This window comes from Stegastes partitus, unplaced genomic scaffold, assembly GCF_000690725.1.
Source record: "Stegastes partitus isolate 25-593 unplaced genomic scaffold, Stegastes_partitus-1.0.2 Scaffold363, whole genome shotgun sequence".
In the NCBI taxonomy this organism is placed as follows: domain Eukaryota; kingdom Metazoa; phylum Chordata; class Actinopteri; family Pomacentridae; genus Stegastes; species Stegastes partitus.
In genome coordinates this window covers 228997-247593 of record NW_007578094.1, presented here as the reverse complement: position 1 = coordinate 247593, position 18597 = coordinate 228997, and the positions used below count along the sequence as shown (strand labels likewise).

General features: G+C 47.5%; 1 protein-coding gene across 3 annotated transcripts; it reads right to left on the bottom strand.

Annotated features, from left to right (window-relative positions):
• Positions 1-2745: 2745 nt before the first annotated feature.
• On the bottom strand, positions 2746-18245 carry tcf20 (transcription factor 20). 3 transcript variants are annotated; one of them, XM_008284534.1, is made up of 6 exons: positions 17757-18245; positions 7368-15906; positions 7070-7163; positions 6531-6594; positions 6320-6420; positions 2746-4104 (listed from the first exon to the last, which is right to left on the bottom strand). In XM_008284534.1, the coding sequence occupies exons 2-6, from the start codon at positions 14613-14615 to the stop codon at positions 4088-4090; spliced, it is 7524 nt and encodes a 2507-aa protein (XP_008282756.1). In that variant the 5' UTR covers positions 14616-15906; positions 17757-18245; the 3' UTR covers positions 2746-4087. The 3 variants fall into 3 exon arrangements, with proteins under 3 accessions (XP_008282756.1, XP_008282758.1, XP_008282757.1); XM_008284536.1 differs by having other exon boundaries at positions 6545-6594; XM_008284535.1 differs by having other exon boundaries at positions 17984-18245.
• Between the last annotated feature and the right edge of the window lie 352 nt (positions 18246-18597).

Sequence of the window (18597 nt, the reverse complement as noted above, 5' to 3'; positions counted from 1 at the left end):
TTCTAGCTGCGAGGCGACGGTGCTAACCACTGATCCACCTGCAGCCCCGACATGGAGATAATGAAGCTGTTTGATAATTAGTTTTAGTGAACTGTTTATGCCTTAATACTACTTAACAGGCATTTAAACATTTTTCATGAGCAACCATTTCAACTTTTATGTCGTTACTTGATGAACAATTTCAACAGTGATCTGCTACTTTCAGCTAAAGATGCTGCCATCTCTTTTTTAAATTTATTTTTTCCTTTATTATTTTTCGCAGAGCAGTGGAGAGAGACAGGAGAGAAGAGTGAGGAGACCTGCAACAGCTGGCAACACCTTCGTTAATGGTTGTATGCTATTAACTAGCATTAGCAAAGAGCATCACTAACTTGACTTATTTAAGGGCAAATCCTACACGTTTTTAAATGAAGCCGTTTCCTAAGGGTCATGAGTGGGATTCAAACCCACGACCGCTGCATTGAGGAACTACAGCCCCTCTGTTCATGGGTTACCGTCTTACTTAGCTCCCGGGGCGCCCAGTGCCGCCATCTTTAAAGCTAACGAGTTACCTTCAGCTAAACATGTGAACCATTTACCCATGACATGTAGGTACCTATGTCAACCATTTATTCATCGCTTATGGAGTTTTAATTAAGACTTTTGTCCGTTATTATTATTTGCTAAAAATGTCAGTGAATCCATTAAATGTGGCTAAAAGTGTAAACCTGATATAAAGGTGCCGACTTTCAACCATTTATGAATCACTTTCAGATAAAAACCTAACCTTATTCATTACCTTTAGCTAAAAACTTAATGAACTGATTTATCTGCTGCGTCTCACTGAAGATTTCGTGTCCGTTATGTTTCGCTGTCAATTCAAACCTTAAATTATGTCTCGCTAAAAGTAAATATAAACTATTTTTAACATTTAGAAACTATTTAAAGCATGTATTCATTACTTAGAGGTGATTCATTCAATCTTTTGCTCATTATTTAGTAAAATATTTTAACCAAAGCCAAAAGTTTATCCGTAGCTTTTAAGCAAAATTGTCGACCGTATTTTAAATCATTACTTTTAAGCATTTCCACTGTTTATCCACAGCTTTCAGATAAATATTTACACTTTCTATCACTTATTTTGAGCTAATTTTAATCATTTTCTAACACTTCTAGATGACCGTTTAACCTGTGTATCCACTGCTGTGAGCGAAACAACATCCGTGACTTCTAGGTAAACGTTTTGACATGTTTTAGTCTCAGCGTCTATTGAATCCAAATGTTTGATTAGTTTTAGCAAAACAAATCCAAAGCATTTATAAACCACTATTAGTCAAAACAAACAAACAAACAAGTAAACAATTCATCCAGTTCTTTAAACCAGTGGTTCTCAAACTGGGGGTCAGGGCCCCCATGGGGGTCCCAAGATCATTAAAAAAATAAAAATTAAATAAAAATAAAGCCTACATTTATCAGATAAATGTGCATCAGGGCTGTCAGATTTAAACGTGTACACTTCTTCCTACTCCTTTTTTGGACTTGTTAATATTAAGATGTGATTATATTTATTTCATTTGTTTGAAATAAATTCAATTCATTCATTCATTCTAAAGATAATTAACGTGTTCACATAAAGAGATGAATCTGTGGAATTAACACGTTCACTTTTAACACATTAATGCCTAAACAACAAACTTATTACTCGAGATATTAAGAATTCAAACCGGGGGGTAACAAACATGAACTTCTGTTGTCTTTTTGTCTTCAAAAAGTTTGAGAATCGCTGCCTTAAGCTAAAAAAAACACTTTTAAACTGTGACCTACAGACGACTATTTATCGTTTAAATCATTTATTCATTAGGTTTAGATAATTCCACCTGTTACTGGTGGATTTTAATTTGTAATTTAAACATTTATCTGTTATGTTCAGCAAAAACAAGTACAAAAAAACATGATATGTGTTGAGTTTTAAGTAAAAAATGTGAGTTTAAGCCACTTATCTAATACTTATAGCAATTTTTCCCCCCATTTTATTGGTTTATGGCTTCTAGAGACACTTTTAGCTCATGTTTCGTGCATACATAAACATTAAAGCTGCATTTATTGCACTTTTAGGAGATGTGTGCTTGAATACATGTGAGCCCTAAAGCACTGGAGCAGAATATTTGAAATCTTGCTTGATAAGAAGAAGTCATCACCTGATTTACACCTCATGATCTAAACGAAACTTTGATGTTTGAAATCTCCACATGTCATTTTACTCAATATAATTTAGTTTTAAGATTATTTTTCTTACACTTGAGCTGTTTTAACCCAAATCCTTCACATCAGGACACTTTTTTCAAGTGAAAACCAGAAGAAACACAGAACCTCTGACCTGCTCCGACACCTTCTAGACCAGGGGTGTCCAGTCCTGGTCCTCGAGAGCCCCCATCCAGCATGTTTTAGATGTTTCCATCTTCCAACACACCTGATTCAAATGATCAGCTCATCATCAACCATCCTGATCATTAGAATCAGGTGTGTTGGAAGGACATGCTGGACGGGGGCTCTCAAGGATCAGGATTGGACACCCCTGGTCTAGACTCTGAACTGCACTCATCACAAACCCTCCAAAGACAGACTGAAGAACCAGCAGAGTGAGGAATCGTGTGTGTGGATGCGACAGAAACAGAGACGGAGGTTTGGTTGTAAAAGCAGACGAGAAAGTCAGACCTCGGGGGAAGCCACCACAAGACGTCTGAGAAATAAGCAGAGGAGCGCCGGTGAAGCATTTTTGAAGTGTATTCATAATTCATATACATATTGACAGGTTTCTAATACAGCATGGGTTCGATAGTGTAACTGTCTTCTTTCAGCTCGGCTTTTTTTTCCTTTTTTTTTTTTACAAGAATAACAATAAAAAATGATAAAGACAACACCATGTACGACTCACTTTTAAACTTTTTATGGCAATGCTTCTTTTGAATGGATTTTTGCATCTCCCCCCCCCCCAGAACTGAACCGGGTCGCCGAAACCATTCAAAAGTACTTGGTCGGGCTCCGTCCACCCATCCACCCTCCGAAGTCCGTTTCCGGAAAAACGCTTCAACCTGTGCACCCGGTACACATGTCCACCCCGATGAAACCTCGTCCAGCTCATCCAGACACGCTCTAGTCGATACCTCCTCTTCCTCCTCCTCCTCCTCCTCCTCCTTCGTCCTTCTGCACGTTGTACTTGAAAAATAAGACTGCGTCCATCTGATTTTCCGTGAATACTATCTGTACCGTAAAAACCCCAGTGATGAAAAATAAGAACACTTTTCAAAAGGACCAAAAAAATGGAATCAAAGACCCAGATTATCGGCGTTTTTTTTTTTTTTTTCCTCTCTCACACGCGCACTCGCAATCTCACTCACGCACGACTTTTGAAAGGCAACAGATGTCCGTTCTCCAAGGCAATAATGTCTTTGTGGCAAAACTCAGACCCTGACATTCCAGACAACAGCGCTCTCTGGCTCCTCCCTCTCCAGGAATGAAAGAAAAACTAAAAATGAAAAAAAAAAGGATCCAATTCATGTGTCGACTGAATATAAAGTGAGATACATCCGTTTTTCATGAGTAAATACTGATGAGGATTACAAAATAATAATGAGAATAATAATCTTCCTAATATCGTAAAGATAAAATACAAAATTCGTTCTGGTCTGGGTGTCGACGCCCAGCTCGCTCCCCTTCAAACGCAAACAAACCTGGAAAAAAATAAAGATAATAAAGATGACAATAAACACTTGAAGGATGTCTCTGGAAAGTCAAAGTGAGCCTAGAGAGGAAGTTTCTTTTTGTTCTGCGTAGAAAAGCTCCGTTAGTTTTCAGTCCTTTGACGTCTCGTTTCGTTCCACTTTGTGTTTTTTTTTGTTTTTTAAAGTCTTTTTTCTCGTAGCTCCGTTCCTCCGAGTTGCGCGTCCGTGTTTTTTTCTTTTTTCTGCTTTTACGTAAAGAGCGATAATTCTCTTAAAAAAAGGTTTTTTTTCTTTTCTCCATTGTCTTAAATGTAAATGATTCCTGTTGAGAAATTGTACATTCCCTTTTTGTTGTTCTCTGCCACAGATGCCCGTCTCTCAGTCTTCTATCGCCCGAAATCACCTGAGAGAGGAAAACACAGAACACCAGGTCACACACTGAGACATGGAAAAGAAAAGTTTTCAACCAGCGACAGGAAAACATCGATCGCCTCGTTATGACAGCAGGTAAGCGGTCGGTTCTTGAAGTTGTTGCGTTGGAAGCAGGAGAAACGGGCAGTGTACGGATCTAAGTGTCTTTAACAGACGGTCGGGTCACATCATCCCAACAGCAGGTGTCTTGTGGGGTAAATCTGATCCAGATCGGTCTACTGGTGAACTGGCGCCACATGAAAGCTGACCCTGTTATTCCCTTTTTGCACTGTTTGTCAATTCCTTATTCTTATTGATCTTATTATTGTCATTTCGGTGTGGAACATGTGCACGCTATACCATGTATAACTGTGTTTGTGACCAATAAAAGACCTTGAAATCCTTGAAATCCTTGACTCATGTGGCCTGATTCCACAGAGGAGCTGAAAACCTGAATGCAGCTTTGCTAGCACAGTGTTCCAACCAAGCATCTCAACTCACTGCTGAAAATACCTACAAGGTGTGTCAATGAAGTTTGAGGACTGGTGTCACAGAAGATATATTTCAAACTACAAACTACAAGTGTTCCTCTTCCAAATACCTCCCCTGGAGTCTAACCCACTTCTCCAGCCTTCTCTTCACGCCGCCATGCACTCCTGGAAGGATTCTTCCAGGATCCTCTGCAGCTCCGTCGCCACAGCCATCTTGATGTCGTCCACGTCTTCTAAGCGGGTCCCCTTGATGACCCCCTTGAGCTTGGGGAAGAGGAACCAATCCCACGGAGCCAGGTGGGGTGAGTAGGAAGGTTGCTCCAGCACGGAGATGTTCTTCTCAGCCAGAAGCTGTGGGATGCTCAGGGCGTTGTCATGGTGAAGCAGCCACCACTGGTTCTGCCACAACTCTGCCTCTTCTTGATGTAGTTTGGGTTTGAAACATATCTCCTGTGACACCATCCTGGAACTCGTCTGACACCTCGTTTAATGGGCACATAAGCTTTAGATCTGGATTATGGAGCAACGGATGAAGGCGGCTGACGAGGTCTGTCATTTATCTGGCAGCAGGATGCTCTGGGCGATGTTCTGCTGGAAACCTTTGGGTCCTACAATCATAGTCATGCATGGACGTTGTTCAGGAATCAACAGAGAACCATGTAGACCGGGCCTCCAGATTCTTTTACAGTCTGAGGTCTTTAACCTGCCGTTAACGTCTTGGTGCCTGATGCCACGAGAAACCTTCAGAGGTCTGTGAAGTTCAGGCCTGGGTGGCTCAGAGGAGGACCTACACAGTATTCAGCAGGTGTTTTAGTGTTGTGGCTCATCAGTATGTCCATAAACAATCACAGGTTTGATTATTATTCCCAAAAAGTGAAGCAAAGTTTTAATGTTGGCTCTCTGACTGACTGACACACGGCTCAAATAGTTGAGGCATGCATCCAAATGTGTCTTTAAATTTCTACTCCTGTAAATAGATTTCAAAATAAAACCTTTTTTTTTATGTACGTTTCACTGAGCTCAGGCAGCTGCTGCTCTGTGATTGGTTACAGTTAAAAACGCACAAAGATAAAAATAATAATAAAAATAATTAGCAAACATTCAGCATTCAGAATTCTGAATCGACGGACCGAAAAAGAGAGAATTTCAGTGTTGGTGCTGGTTTCCATGAGGATCGGCTCGACTGAAGTGAGGGGGAGGCAGTGACAGGCACAGAACAGCCACCAAGGTGAGCTGAGGAGGAGTGTGAGAGCTGGAAGGTTTTCCTCAACAGGAGCGAAACAACCGGCCGACAAAGAGCCGCCGTTGTTCTGCTGCCGGGAACGAGACTGTTTTAGCAGAAAAATCAGGTCCAAACAGGCCCGAGGCAACAAACTCATTTACCAAAGATCCACTCAAGAGAAAACAGTCAAATCATGACAAAAACGTTTCCCAGACGAATGTGAACCAGTCGAGTGGTAAAGTTGAGATTTATGCTAAAAAAACAGCACAAGTTTATAAAAATACAGGCGTGACTCGATAATCCGACACTAAATGTAAAACCTTCTCTTATGTCGGATTGTCAAGACGGAGGTCCAGATACAAGGAGGGCTTGATGCTGGAAGGCTCATTAGTTGTTCATTATTGTTCATAGTTGTTGTAATAACTAGTGTGTTGTTAGAACAAACATTTAGCTGCTAAATAAGCCTTCACGTGCTCATACGAGTGGATACTTACAGCTCCCAGACTCCTGCGTCTCTTCTTCGTCTCCGTTCCTCTCAGCCTCTCTCTGACTGCTCCAGGTACACTGGCTTGGCTGGCCGGATGCTCTGGGTAAACTGAACCAAGAAGAGACGCATCAGAAAGCTGACGGGCTCAGATTTGCTGGTGAGGAATTACAGTAAAATAAAGATATGAAATGAGCTGAATTTCACAAAAGTAAACCAACCTCTCCTTCTTTACCTTGTGCTTCGGACACCGCAACGAGTAATTATCTTCGTTCAGAGAGCAATCTGACAAAAGGGACAGAGAACGTCAATCCTGTTTGAACACAGCCGAAGAAGAAGAAAACTACGGGTAGATGGCAAAACTCAGCACTGAATGGACTCCAGGGTTAAAGAAATACAGAGCGGAGGATTCATAAAGAACCCGGGATCAATAACTTCTATCGGCTTGTGGAGAAATTAAACAGATTTCCAGTTTAGTGCTGCAACTTAAACCTTATCGTGCACATTTTATCTTGCCGCCTAATTTGTCTACGATGCACACGGAGCTCATCTCTTGTTCAACTTTGTCTGGCGCCGTTTTCGCTCTTTCTCTCGGCGCTTGAACCGTTTTCCTAAATTAAAGCCGCACAGTGAAAACACAACCGAACAAGCAGTGCTGCGTTCCAGTTTTTTGAGGAGTGAAAGAGAGGAAAATGTCAAAACAGAGAGAATAAAGCCCCTGTAAAAAACAGCCACGCTGGTCTTTAAAACGTCCACCTACCTGCCTCCATGGCGCACATGTAGTGGTAGCGAAGTGTACAGCCTTTACTGTAGCAGCCCAGGGTTGAGCCGACCATCTCGCAGTACGAGCAGCTCTGAGAAGAGACGTTACAGCACAATGAAGAACAAAACACACACCAGGATGCTGCTGAAGCAACATCAGGAAGCTGACTGTTATAGCATGTACACATGAAGTATATCTGGTATCAGTATATGTGCAGGATTTGCCTCTTAGTCAGCATTACACCACAGCAGAAATAAAAAAAAAAGCAGGTTAACTAGATGCAGAGGACACTCACTGTTTCTCTGGCGCCATCTAGTGCCTCCTGAAGGCCGTACAGCCTCCCGTTGACGAGGTACACTCCACTGGTCCACACTATGCATCCTTCGTGGACCCACAGCTCCTCTGGGTCCATGGGCATCTGAGGCAGCTGCGCCAGTTGTGCCAAGGGTCCCAGGGAGTCCAGGGCCGGCGGAGGGGGCTGGAAGGGCAGCGACGCTTTGCTGTTGGAGGGCACCATTCTGGGGGAATCCTCGCTGGACTTGTGTCTCCTTTTAAAGCGCGGATGAGAGGTCAGCTTTCTGTGTTGAGGTCGCTGCTGGGCTTCGTCCGTCGGCGGCGGCGGCGGCGGCGGCAGCGGCGGCTGCTGCAGCTGTTTCGGCGCCAGCTGCTGGTCGGGTTCCAGGTCTGGCTCTCTCTTGAGCTCGGGGATTGGTCGGATATCTAGATTCATGTCCCAGGTTAGAGAAGGTTTAGCGGTGGCGGCGGCGAAGCAGGAGGAGGAGGAGGAGGGAGGCGAGTCGGTGCTGCTGATCTTGGCAGCCACGGGCATCGTGATTTCCTCTCTTCCAGCTGGGGAGGCGGCTCTAACTGCAGGAGTGAGGCATGCTGGGTTTGAATCTAGGTTGATGGCATAGTCGCTCTCAGTGGAGGGCTTGGTAAACTCAGCATCTTGTGTTTGTGTGTCTTGGACAGCGCTCGCAGCGTTCGAGCTTGTGTCTGAATTTGGTCCCGTTCTGTTTGTGCCTGTGGTCGCTTGACATTGTCTGACCTGGGGCTGGTTCTTGGGTAGTTTTGCAGCATATTCAGCTGGATAGTAAGGCCCGTAGAGATCTCCGAGATGTTTGTAATTTGCCCATTTCTGACACAGACAACATAGCAGGCGGCCAGAATGATTGGTCTCCGTAACCACAGGGCCTGAAACAACATAGCCAGATGAAGGAAGCGCTTTTCCCGACTGAAGCGTAGTTTCCACCTCGTCTGTCTCCCGTTTCTCCGATTCTCTGTCTCTCTTAGATAACTGGGAGGAAAGCGCTGAGGTCAGGAGAGAATCAATTCCACTCCCGCCTGCTTTCCCTGCCACTGCACTACGCTCTCCTTTCATCTTGTCCTCCTCGGCGTTTACGATGGTGCACACCGCCCCGATCTCTGGGATTTTCTTCTCCACGTGGATGTGAGGGACAAACAGCCCCTTTCTGTTCGGGTCCGCTGCGACTCTGTTCGCACCGAGGCTATCTGGGTCATCTTTGGCCATCGGTGGCGGTGCTGCTGCGGCCGCCGCCGCCGCCGCCGCCGCCCCTCTCCTCCTCCTCCTCTGCCGTCCTCTCGCCTCCAGCGGCTCATCTTCGTCTTTCACCCCTTTGCGTCTCCGTCGCACGGGCTTGACCTCGATCTCCGGCTGCGTGTCCTCGCTCTCGACATCCACCTTCACCACCTGTGTGAGGATGGGCGGGGCCAGCGGGGGAGTGCTTTTACCATCTGGCAGAGGAGGTGCTGGGGGGGCTGGTGGGCTGCTGCTGGCCTGCACTGTGGGTGGGGTTGTGGCGGCAGCTGCAGCTGGAATGGGTGGGGCTGGAGGAGCACACAGAGTCGTGCTCTGGACTTGTGTTGTCGGGCCTTGGGCTTGGGCCTGGGCTGGTGTTTGGACTTGGTTCTGAGCCCGTTTTTGTTTATTCACGCTCCCCACGGGCCTGCCCTTCTTCTTGCCAGACGGGAAATAGCCTTTAGGCACGACACTCTCCAGCGGCTTAGAGTCTTGTGGCGACAGGCTGGACCTACCGGAGGACATCTGATGCTGTCTGTTCAGCATGTGTCCTTGAGCCTGGCTATGGTGGGGCGGGGTGGTTCCGTAGTAGTCGCTGCCAGGATAATCATCAAATCCCATGCCAGATTCTTGAAGTTTCTGTCTGAGCAGGTTCGCGGCAGACTGCTCCCCCCTTCTTGTCTCGAGCTGCTGGTAAGTGTTTGTGAAATGCTGAATGTCCGACAGGGCCGAGGAGGAGGGCGGCGGGGAGCCCTGCACCGGCCGAGGGAGAGGCGGGGGAGGGGGCAAAGGTCCGAGCAGAGCAAAATCCTCCTTGTCGCCAGATACCGACGCCACAGCGGCCCCGAGTCCAAAGTCAAAGTCTTGTTGTTTGAGGACTTGAGACGTCTGGTGAGGATCACATGAGTAGGCAGACGGAGGCAGAGGCCCGGCGTCGTCGACTCCTCTGAAGGGAATCATGTCATTTAATGAGTGACTTTCATCCATGTAACTATCATCCCCTCCTGAAACCCTGGGGAAATGTGCTAAGTCTTGGTCCTGTGAATCATTAAATGTTGGTATATCGGAGTGAGAGAAGCCTGGGTAATGATTTGACTCATCATCAGCATGGCCTGCTGGCTTTTTAATATTTGGTGTGATTTTCTGCACTATTGCCTCCAGTTTCAAACCTCGTCCTTTCCTGGGAGGCAAAACCTTGGCGTTGCCACTTGATGGAGACAGAGGGAGTGAATAGGTGTTCTCTCCTGGCAGAGGGGAGGAGAGCCGGGGACATGGGATATCTGAACTGGATGAGTCATCTTCATTGTGATGGCTAGACTCAGACTGAGCCCCCGGGGAGTGATGTGAATTTGTGGGAGCCCTCTGCTGAGAGGCGTCCTGGAGTTGCCTTTTGGCAGGAATGGGAGAGATAAAAGAGCGAACTCTCCTTCTCAATATTAGCGGATTTGTGTCTCCAGAACCCCCGGCTTTAGTCTGACGCTGCACCTGCGGCTGAGTGGAGTTCATGTCAGCGGGAGGCTTAGTGGAGGTGGGTGGAGGAGGTGGGCAGGGATGCTTGGCCTCCTCTGGGGCTCCTCTGGACACCTCGGGTTCGTGAGACATTTGCGGAGGAACCGGGCCGTGTGGAACCACCGGGGCGGGGGGAGGAAGAGGGGGAGGAGGGGGAGGAGGAGGCGGCTGTGTTCTGTAGTAGGCGTCTCCCTCCATCATTCGGGCGCCGTCTCTTCCGGGGTGCGACGTCTCCCACAGCTTCATATCGTAGTAGGGGCTCTGGTGATGGAGAGGCGCTTTGCTGGCGTGCTGCTCGCTGGGGATGTCGGGCTGGGAGAGCATCCTCTGCCTCTGCTCCGACTGGCTGACCTTGTGTCGCCCGGGAGACGAGCCGGGCTGCATCATCATCTCCTTGGACGGCCTGTTCATGGCTTTCACCCAGTCGCTCAGGTCGTGGGGGTGGTGAGGGGGGCCGCGGGGGTGGGGGTACATCTGAAGCTTGTTTGGGGCTTGAGGCTGAGGGGATAGATTGTGGTAGGGGTGGTGAGAGGGAAAGTGGGGATTGCCGCGTGACATCATGTTGCCTTCTCTTGCATCTCCGTATCGATATCCAGGAAACGTGCCGCCAGCGCCGCCGCCAGTGGACAGATCGACACCTAAAAGATACGACTGATGCCTTGATGGTGAAGATAAAGGATTAGTGTTCATCGGATGAGAAGGCAGGGAGGTGATATCGACACTGCCTCGCCTATAGGGGTCAGCATTCATTACAACTGATGAATGAACAGACTTTGGGTGATACTCCACGTCTGCCTCATTAGCCCCGCTGCTGCCGCCGCCGCCGTGGTGCTCGGCCTGTACATCTGCCCCTGCCTCTTTTGATGCTGTTTCCATTTTCATCACTTGTTTCTCTCCTGCATCCTTTTTACTTAGATCATTGGCTGCTGCTGCTGCTGCTGCTGCTGCTGCTGGAGAGGAAAATGGCTGTTGAATCACAGAGGCTCCACTCTGACTTTTCTCCCGCTCTCTCTCCCTGTCGCCCTCCCTGTCTCTCTCTGGTGTGCTGCGTCGGTTTGGCGACACATCACAGATGACAGAGCGCCGCTCTGATGGGGCTAATATGGAGCCTGATGATTTCTGAGACTCAGTTTGACCAATGCTGCTGGTTAGCGGCTCTGGCTCTTGCAGAAGGAGCTCCTGCACGGCAGAGGATGGAGCGGACACATTAGATAATGCCTTTCTCTGTGGCAGAGAATAGTCGGCTAAGTTGATATGTTTAGGTGGGGGCTGCTGAGGCTCCTGATGTAAATGGCTGTGTGACACACCTACTTCAGTTTTGTCAGCATTTTGCAGGATCTTGGAACTGGAGCCTTCAGATTTTACTACAGGTTGAGGGTCTGTGGTGAAATCAGGCTCACTGCCATGTTTCTGATTTGGGTGTTTTCCAGAACCACCCATTTGGGCAGAAAGAGCCAAACTCTCAGCTCCACTCTGCATCCTCACGTTGTCACTCACGCCGTAAGGAAGTCTGGTTTGAAACTGCTGCTGGACTTGGAGATGTGCAGGAAATGCCTGCTCTGGTCTCCCATAACGTCTGTCTAAATTATAACCTTGAAGAACCTCTTGCAGAAGGCTAGGGAACTGCTGCATCTGTGAATTCTCCTCATGACCTTTAGCTCCTGCTGCTTGGCCTCTCTTCACCAAAGCCTCTGCTACAGAAGCCACATCTTTGGGATGTGCGTGGCCATAAGCAGCTTGTGATTGTTGGTACCCTAAATATCTTGGATGTGGTTCCATCACACCCGCTGGGCCAGTCCTCCCTTTGTTCTTCATGGATAAATCTGAGCCATATGCTGATTCTGGGTATCCGTATTTATGTGGACCAGACTGTGGAGGGTTCTGAGGCCGTCCGAAGGTTGACTTCTGATGATGGGAGGAATACAGACTCAGATCCACTCCTTCCTCCCCGTTATGACTGCTCGACTCTCTTAAATAAGTGTGTGGCGGTTTCTCTTCTACACAGTTGTCTTGGGGATGCTTACTTTTGTCAGTGTGACTTCCTTCAGACCGAGCTGAGACGATCACACCAACACTGCCGGCATTCTGCTGCTCCTCAGATGTGTGCTTTTCTTCCCTCTCATTATTGTGTAATCTGGATGCAGAGTGCAGCCTATTTTCTTTGTCCTGACCATTCTGTGTATCGACTTCTCCCTCCCGTTGCATCTGGCCACCACCTTTCTCTGTTTTCTCAACTGAGCCTTCACTTTCATCTTTAATGACTTCATTTTTAATCTCTGTTGTCTTCCTATGGCCAGCCCTGTGGTCGTTATATGTCAAACCAGGCTCTGGGACACAGTTTGGCTGGGGAGGAGGAATACTGGAGGAGGTGGATGAGGGGGACGAGGAAACTGGAGGTGTTGAATGTGAAGCTGGGCCAGTCTCTGATGGCTGACATCCAAAGGATGGAGATGACGATAAGGAGGGAATGTGAGCTTCATTTGCTTTTGTTTCGGAGACAACTGGTTGTTTTGATGGTGACTCAGATGCGACCGTTTTATCATTCGATGCTTGTCCAGTCTGTGGTTGGGTTTGATGCTGTGACGAGGGGTGGTAGCCAGTTGGTTCAGAGCCACTGCTTGCCCCGCTCATCTGCCTCACCCTCCCGTGTTCTCCCTCAGAAAACTGGTCCTCGCGCTCCACCTTGGTCCCCGACGACATCAGCGAGGAGTCCTCTTCAGCACCAACATCTAAGCTGGCGCCGTCACCGACTCCCACTGCATCTTTGACTGTGCTGGTGCTCGAGGCCGCGCTTGCGTTTCGACTCCTCGGCTGCGACGGGGGCGCGCCGTGCATCGCCTGTTGCATCAGCCCGCCATCTTTCTTCTTTTGCGATAGCACGGTGTCAGTGAGGAGCATGTGCTGAACTGTGTTTGGTAAGTTGGCTACTTGTGAGCTCAAGGCATTAAGACTATTCAGGCCAGCATCCTGCATTTTGTCATGTGAAGAAGATGAATAAACGGAGGAGCCTTCCTCTCGGGATCCAATTCCTGTGCCTAGATTCATTTTATTGCGGCCCGTCGGAGGAAGATTGCTCCCGCCAACTGCGCTCATGCTGTGAGCTTTATGACTGCCACTGCTACCACAACTACTGATGCTGCTGTTTGAGTTGGGTGTGGGACTTAACTGAGGCATGGTTTGCAGTAATCGACCATGACCATGGCTGCTACGGGGGTTCGATGTAGGAGGATGTGAAGGACCATGACCTGAGGGGTTTCCATGTACCTCTGAGACACCCATCAAAGGAGAAGGAGAGGAGCTACAGCTGGGGGAATGCACTGCCGAGGCAGCCGGAGAAGGGTTGGAAATCGGGCTAAAGTTTTGGTTAATTTGAGTTTGCTGCGCATTCGGATGCATTGGGGATTTGGCTATTTCTTGAGATGCTGGCTGAGGTATACTGGGATTAGAGGCTTGATGAAGTTTAGCATATACAGAGCCTGGAGACGGTCCCTGGTGCTGCATCTTGAGCGAGTTGTCATAACCTACTCCTAAATTGTGCTGCGAGTTGCGGTGCTGTAGTGTGGCTTGCTTGTGAAGTGAATGCGTCTGCGGGGAATATCCTGGATAGGTTGAAGCATGGTAGCTCTGCTGGACATTCTCCATTGGCCCCACATTGTTAGCAGCAACTGAACTGGAGATTGAGTTTGAACTGGAGTTGACACTGGGAGAGCTGTTGACTTTGGGATCAAACCCAGTGCTGGCAGCCCCGTCGAGATATCTCTGCGGAGGGGGGCTGTACATTCCTGATGACCCTGTGGATGCTCCACCCTGTGGAGAGTAGTGTGGGTACTGTGGGGTCATTCTGTGCCCAGAGTGGGGATAGGTCCTATGCTGTTGTCCGTGGTGAACAGCTGGGAAGGTCTGTCCATGCTGGCGGTGTTGCATCTGAGAACCTGGCACTGACTGCATTGCAGGGTTCTGACTCATATTGTACTGATGAGAAGGAGAGAACGCTCCAGCACCTGCGCCTGAACCAGCGCTAGAGCCATAGTCTACTGGATACGGTGACATCAGGCCAGATGTGGGTGCAGCGCTAGATCCAGGATGCCGGTACTGGTGAGGTATATGTCCGTCAATGTTAGGGTAGCCGAAGCCTCCCCCGTAGGCCATACCTCCCCTTCTGTGCCTGTCCTTCCCACCCATTGAAAAATAGTAATCCATGGCATCCTTCCTGTAGGGGTTGTTGCTGCTGCCGCTGTGGATGTTACCCTGTGCTGGCGGTGGCTCCACTGCTCCTCTGCTCCTCGCACTGTAAGCAAGCATGTGGCTGGCTTGACTCGGGTGGTGATGGGCTCTGTGCAGGCTCTGCTGTTGCATCCCCGCGTAATCATCCGTCATCCTCGGGGAGATCTGGGGCTCTGCTGGCTGAGGGGGATACGGAGGTCCGCCTCCACCCCTCCCACTGAAGGCAGGGGGGAGAGACGGGGGAGCTGGACTGTTAGAAAAATTCTGCATTGTTTTTCCAAGTCTGGATTAAAAACGGAAATATCTGTCAGTGTCTATATCAGGGAATGATTATGATGAGAAGCTGGAAGGCTTGTGGCAGTAAGCATAAATGACAAATAGAGAGTCTATGGCCTGGCAGTAAAACAAGGAATTTCTTTTGAAATCCACCAAAGAGCTGAAGCAAAGGAATATATATATATATATATATATATAATTATATATATTTATGGCAGATGTTACAATCACCCTTTTGTAGTGTCTGTAGTGGATGGGGAGGTTAAACAGGCGATGATCTGAGCAACAAAGGAGAAGGCCAAATTGCAAAAAATCTTCTTTTTCAATGTGATCTTGATGGTTTGCCCTCAAAATCAGGTTCACTTAACAGCTGGGTCTTAAAAAAAACAAAAAAAAACAGACTTTTTTCCTAACAAAAAAAGAAAAAAGAAAAAGAGGGAAAAAGATTCAGAGATGTAGTGAAGCAGATTTCTACTTCAGAAAAATACAAGATTAAAAATGAGCAGTCATTCCCACGAAGCTGAAGCCGTTTGGCACCGAGCAGGCAATATCATGGACGACTGCCACATCACCGAGTGAGATTTTAAACCTTAAATGTCTTAACATGTATACACTCCACTATAATAACAGCTCAAGCAAGCCGAGCTATTTTGGGATTAAACCGAGCGGCGATCCAATAGCGTCTCGTGAAAGGAAAAAAAAAAAACAGCTAAATCTCAATAAAACCATCGAGACTGCGCTCCGTCACAGCAATCCTTCAGTTCGTCAACATGTGTGTACGTTTGCCGGGACACTGACTCACACCTGTGTGAGACAAAAACTCCAGTAACGGAATCAACAGGTCTGAGTACAGACCCTCACTCAGCGCTCCCAGAGGCCAACCCTCCATGGATATTCTCATCGGCTCTGAGGCGAGGAGTGCGACTCTTTTTCTTGGTCGTTCCCTTTTGAATACTGTTTCTAGTTTTTTTGCTACTGCATGCATTCATTTGGACTGTAGAAGCATTTGGTCCCTACAGAGTAATTGTTCTTTCCTTGAATGTGTTCGGGTTCTTCTCGGTGCCTTCCTGTGTCTTCAGCATTTAGCCGTCTTACCTTTGTTTTTTTCCATCAACCATCATTTCATTCTACCTAGTTCCATGGCAACAATTTTCCAAAAGGAGGGTAATCCATTTATTCCACTTCAGGTTCAGTCAATTCAGGCTCCGGTTTTCTGTTTCTCTTCAGTATTTCCATGCAGAGAAGTTCGTGTTCCATGAGCTGCCGACCAGATGCCTTCACAACTCTGCGAATACAAAGAGATGAATTAAAAGGGTTAGCATGCAAACAGCAAAAGGCAAAATTTATTACACACGCCTTGTGAAAAGCATCTATTGTGATTAATTATGAAGAGATTTGCACCGTGTGAAAACGCATTACGGGCTCGTGACAGTTTTATGTCGCATGAGTCACATTATTTTACTCATTATTTAACAATTCAGTGTTAAATAAGACATAACAACCGCTGCAATTAGAGCATTAAGAGGCATTTTGAGTGTTTGTTTAGGCTTCCTTTCGATTACTTTGTTTCTAAACTGGCAAAAGGAAAAACAAACAACAACCCAGAGCTGACACAGGATCAAACATGACAGATCCTATAACTGGACTGGTTTTTTGTGGTCACCTGCAAAACAATCACACGTTTACCAAAGCAACAGCGGTTACTCCATGTTGCATATTCCATCCGTTCAACCGCTCGCTCGACTGCTTAAAAGGCTTCCTGGCCTCATATCAATGCCCCTATTTTAATATGCACCCTGAGTACAGCCTTTACTTTGGTTGGCCCTTTAACAATACATGCTTGAGCTGTCTCCTCTGACTGATAACAAACAGGTTTGTTGGAGAGAATAGTGGGAAAGCAGCAGGATTCAATTAAGGGAACAAGGTCACAAACACCTCCTCACATGTAAACAAACAACGAGAAGTCGAGACGGAAGGAGTCCCACTCCCACCTTGTGTGTTTCTTCCCTTACAGCGGGACCATTAACTTCACACTATTTAACTTGTTTTAAGGGGATTTAATTATTACGGGTGATAATTAAAGGGATGACGCCACTTCTTTATGGGGGTCAGCACCTTTAATTGCCATGTGTGACACTCGCCTCTTGTTGTGTGTGTGCCTCAAAAACACTGTAAAAATGGTTAATGGCCCTAAAACACCTTTGGGTGGCTTCTCTCATGCTGGAGACATAAACTGAGTCATGTAATAGCAAATCATCAGCTCAGAGAAAGTGATTAGGAGTCCATCATGGGGGGGCTGCAAACAAACTCACCACTCAATCAGGTGCTACATACATGAGGGTCAGTGCCGGTGAGCACTGCTGATCCAGGTACACATTGATCTCCATCCGTCCATTAGCCCATATCTAGATTACTAATTAATCAGAGCAGCTCGAGCAGCAGCAGCAGCAGCAGCATTCACAACACACAGCACTGGAGGAATAATACAAACTGCAGTCTGTCAGCAAATCAATTGCATAGCTGCTTAATTGATAAGAGCATACGCAGTGTTTTTTCTTCTTCTTCTTCTTTCCAGATAATCATCAAACGCTAGCTCTGGAATATCTGGTCGCCATCAACACAAACACTGAGCCTCAGTAGCCACATTAGCCAACAGCAAAGGTATACGCATTACAATTAGCTTAGTGCCTCTTTTAGCTGTGGCAGATTAGCGTTAGCCAGAACGCCTCACATACTGCAAATTAAATATGCGAGCTAGCCGCATATGTTGGGAGCTAGCTAGGCTACAGCCACTAGTTAGCATCTTAGCAAGACGAGCTAATTTGCGTCTATTCCATTATTGCGAGCGTCCGCGAGCGTGCACAAAACGACAGTTAAAGCAGGCTAAAGGCACGGGGCAGGCAGCAGCTACACAAGAGGGGTGATTAGGTGCAGATGTTCCCCCCCTCGCAAATTCACTGGGGCTCTTGAGTAAATGGGTTAGCTAGCATGAATAACTAGCAAGAGAGCTGGCGTGAGTACCGCATCAGAAAATTACCGTCACGCAGCCTGACATTTTCCCCCGAATAAACACAGCCGAGGCTCGGCGAGCGGAGCCCAGTCAGCCCGAGACAGGCTAGCTAACTGAACGCATACCTGAAAAACGGAGCAATACAAGGCCCCTCGGAGGGTGAAAGGCTGTTTTGTGACAATCCCGCTGCTGTGGCAGGAAACCCCAGTCTAGAGTCGACCGCTCCGCCGCTTTTCCTTCAGCCTTTTGAGTCCAGACAACCCCGACCAGCGGCGGCGAAGTCGGGGGGCCCGTCACGACACTCAGATCCCGGGCCTTTCTTCCGATTTCCCCTTTTTTCTTTTGTCCTCACCTCCAAGAATGATGAGAGCGGAGCACAATCGGGGTGCCTGTGGGTCCCGTAGCCAGCGAGGTCCATACACCCCCGCCCCCTCCCCTCCTCTCCGCTCCGCTCGCCTCTCTCTCCCTCTTTCACACACCGCTGAGGTGATTCCACCTTCCTCCAAGTCGAATTAAACACATCGCCTCTTCGCACGAGCCTCCATTAGCGCGCGGAGATTTCAGCTCCCGTCACTGGATTGCATTTGCATGCCTTCATCAGTGGCTCGAGCCATTCGTTTTCCTGTTAGACTACTGTGTGTGTGTGTGTATGTGTGTGTGTGTGTGTGTGTGTTTTTCTTGCAACAGAAAGACCGCCTTGAAAATGCATACACACTCATATTCCTGCTCCTGCACCCCCTCCCTCATCTCTCTCCATCACATCCCTCCATCTCCCCTCCCTCTCCTCTCAGGCTGGAGCTATTCCATTGATTTCCACCTATTTCTAACCATTCTAATATTCTAAGTGCATTTCTTTTTTTTTTATTTCTGATGATTATTTTTTCTCTACATGTCTGCCCTGAGCATGGAGCTCCTTTGTTCTTATCTAGTGAAAGTGAAATAGCCTCATGAAGGCACCAGGGTACA

What these genes read in the sequence shown, in the direction of transcription:
- tcf20 (XM_008284534.1), bottom strand. Translation starts at nt 14,615, where the DNA reads ATGCAGAATTTTTCTAACAGTCCAGCTCCCCCGTCTCTCCCCCCTGCC. An exon ending in CATGTGCGCCATGGAGGCAG is followed by an intron (nt 6,595 to 7,069) that starts GTAGGTGGACGT and finishes CCCTTTTGTCAG; the next exon opens with ATTGCTCTCTGAACGAAGAT. An exon ending in CACAAGGTAAAGAAGGAGAG is followed by an intron (nt 6,421 to 6,530) that starts GTTGGTTTACTT and finishes TTCTTGGTTCAG; the next exon opens with TTTACCCAGAGCATCCGGCC.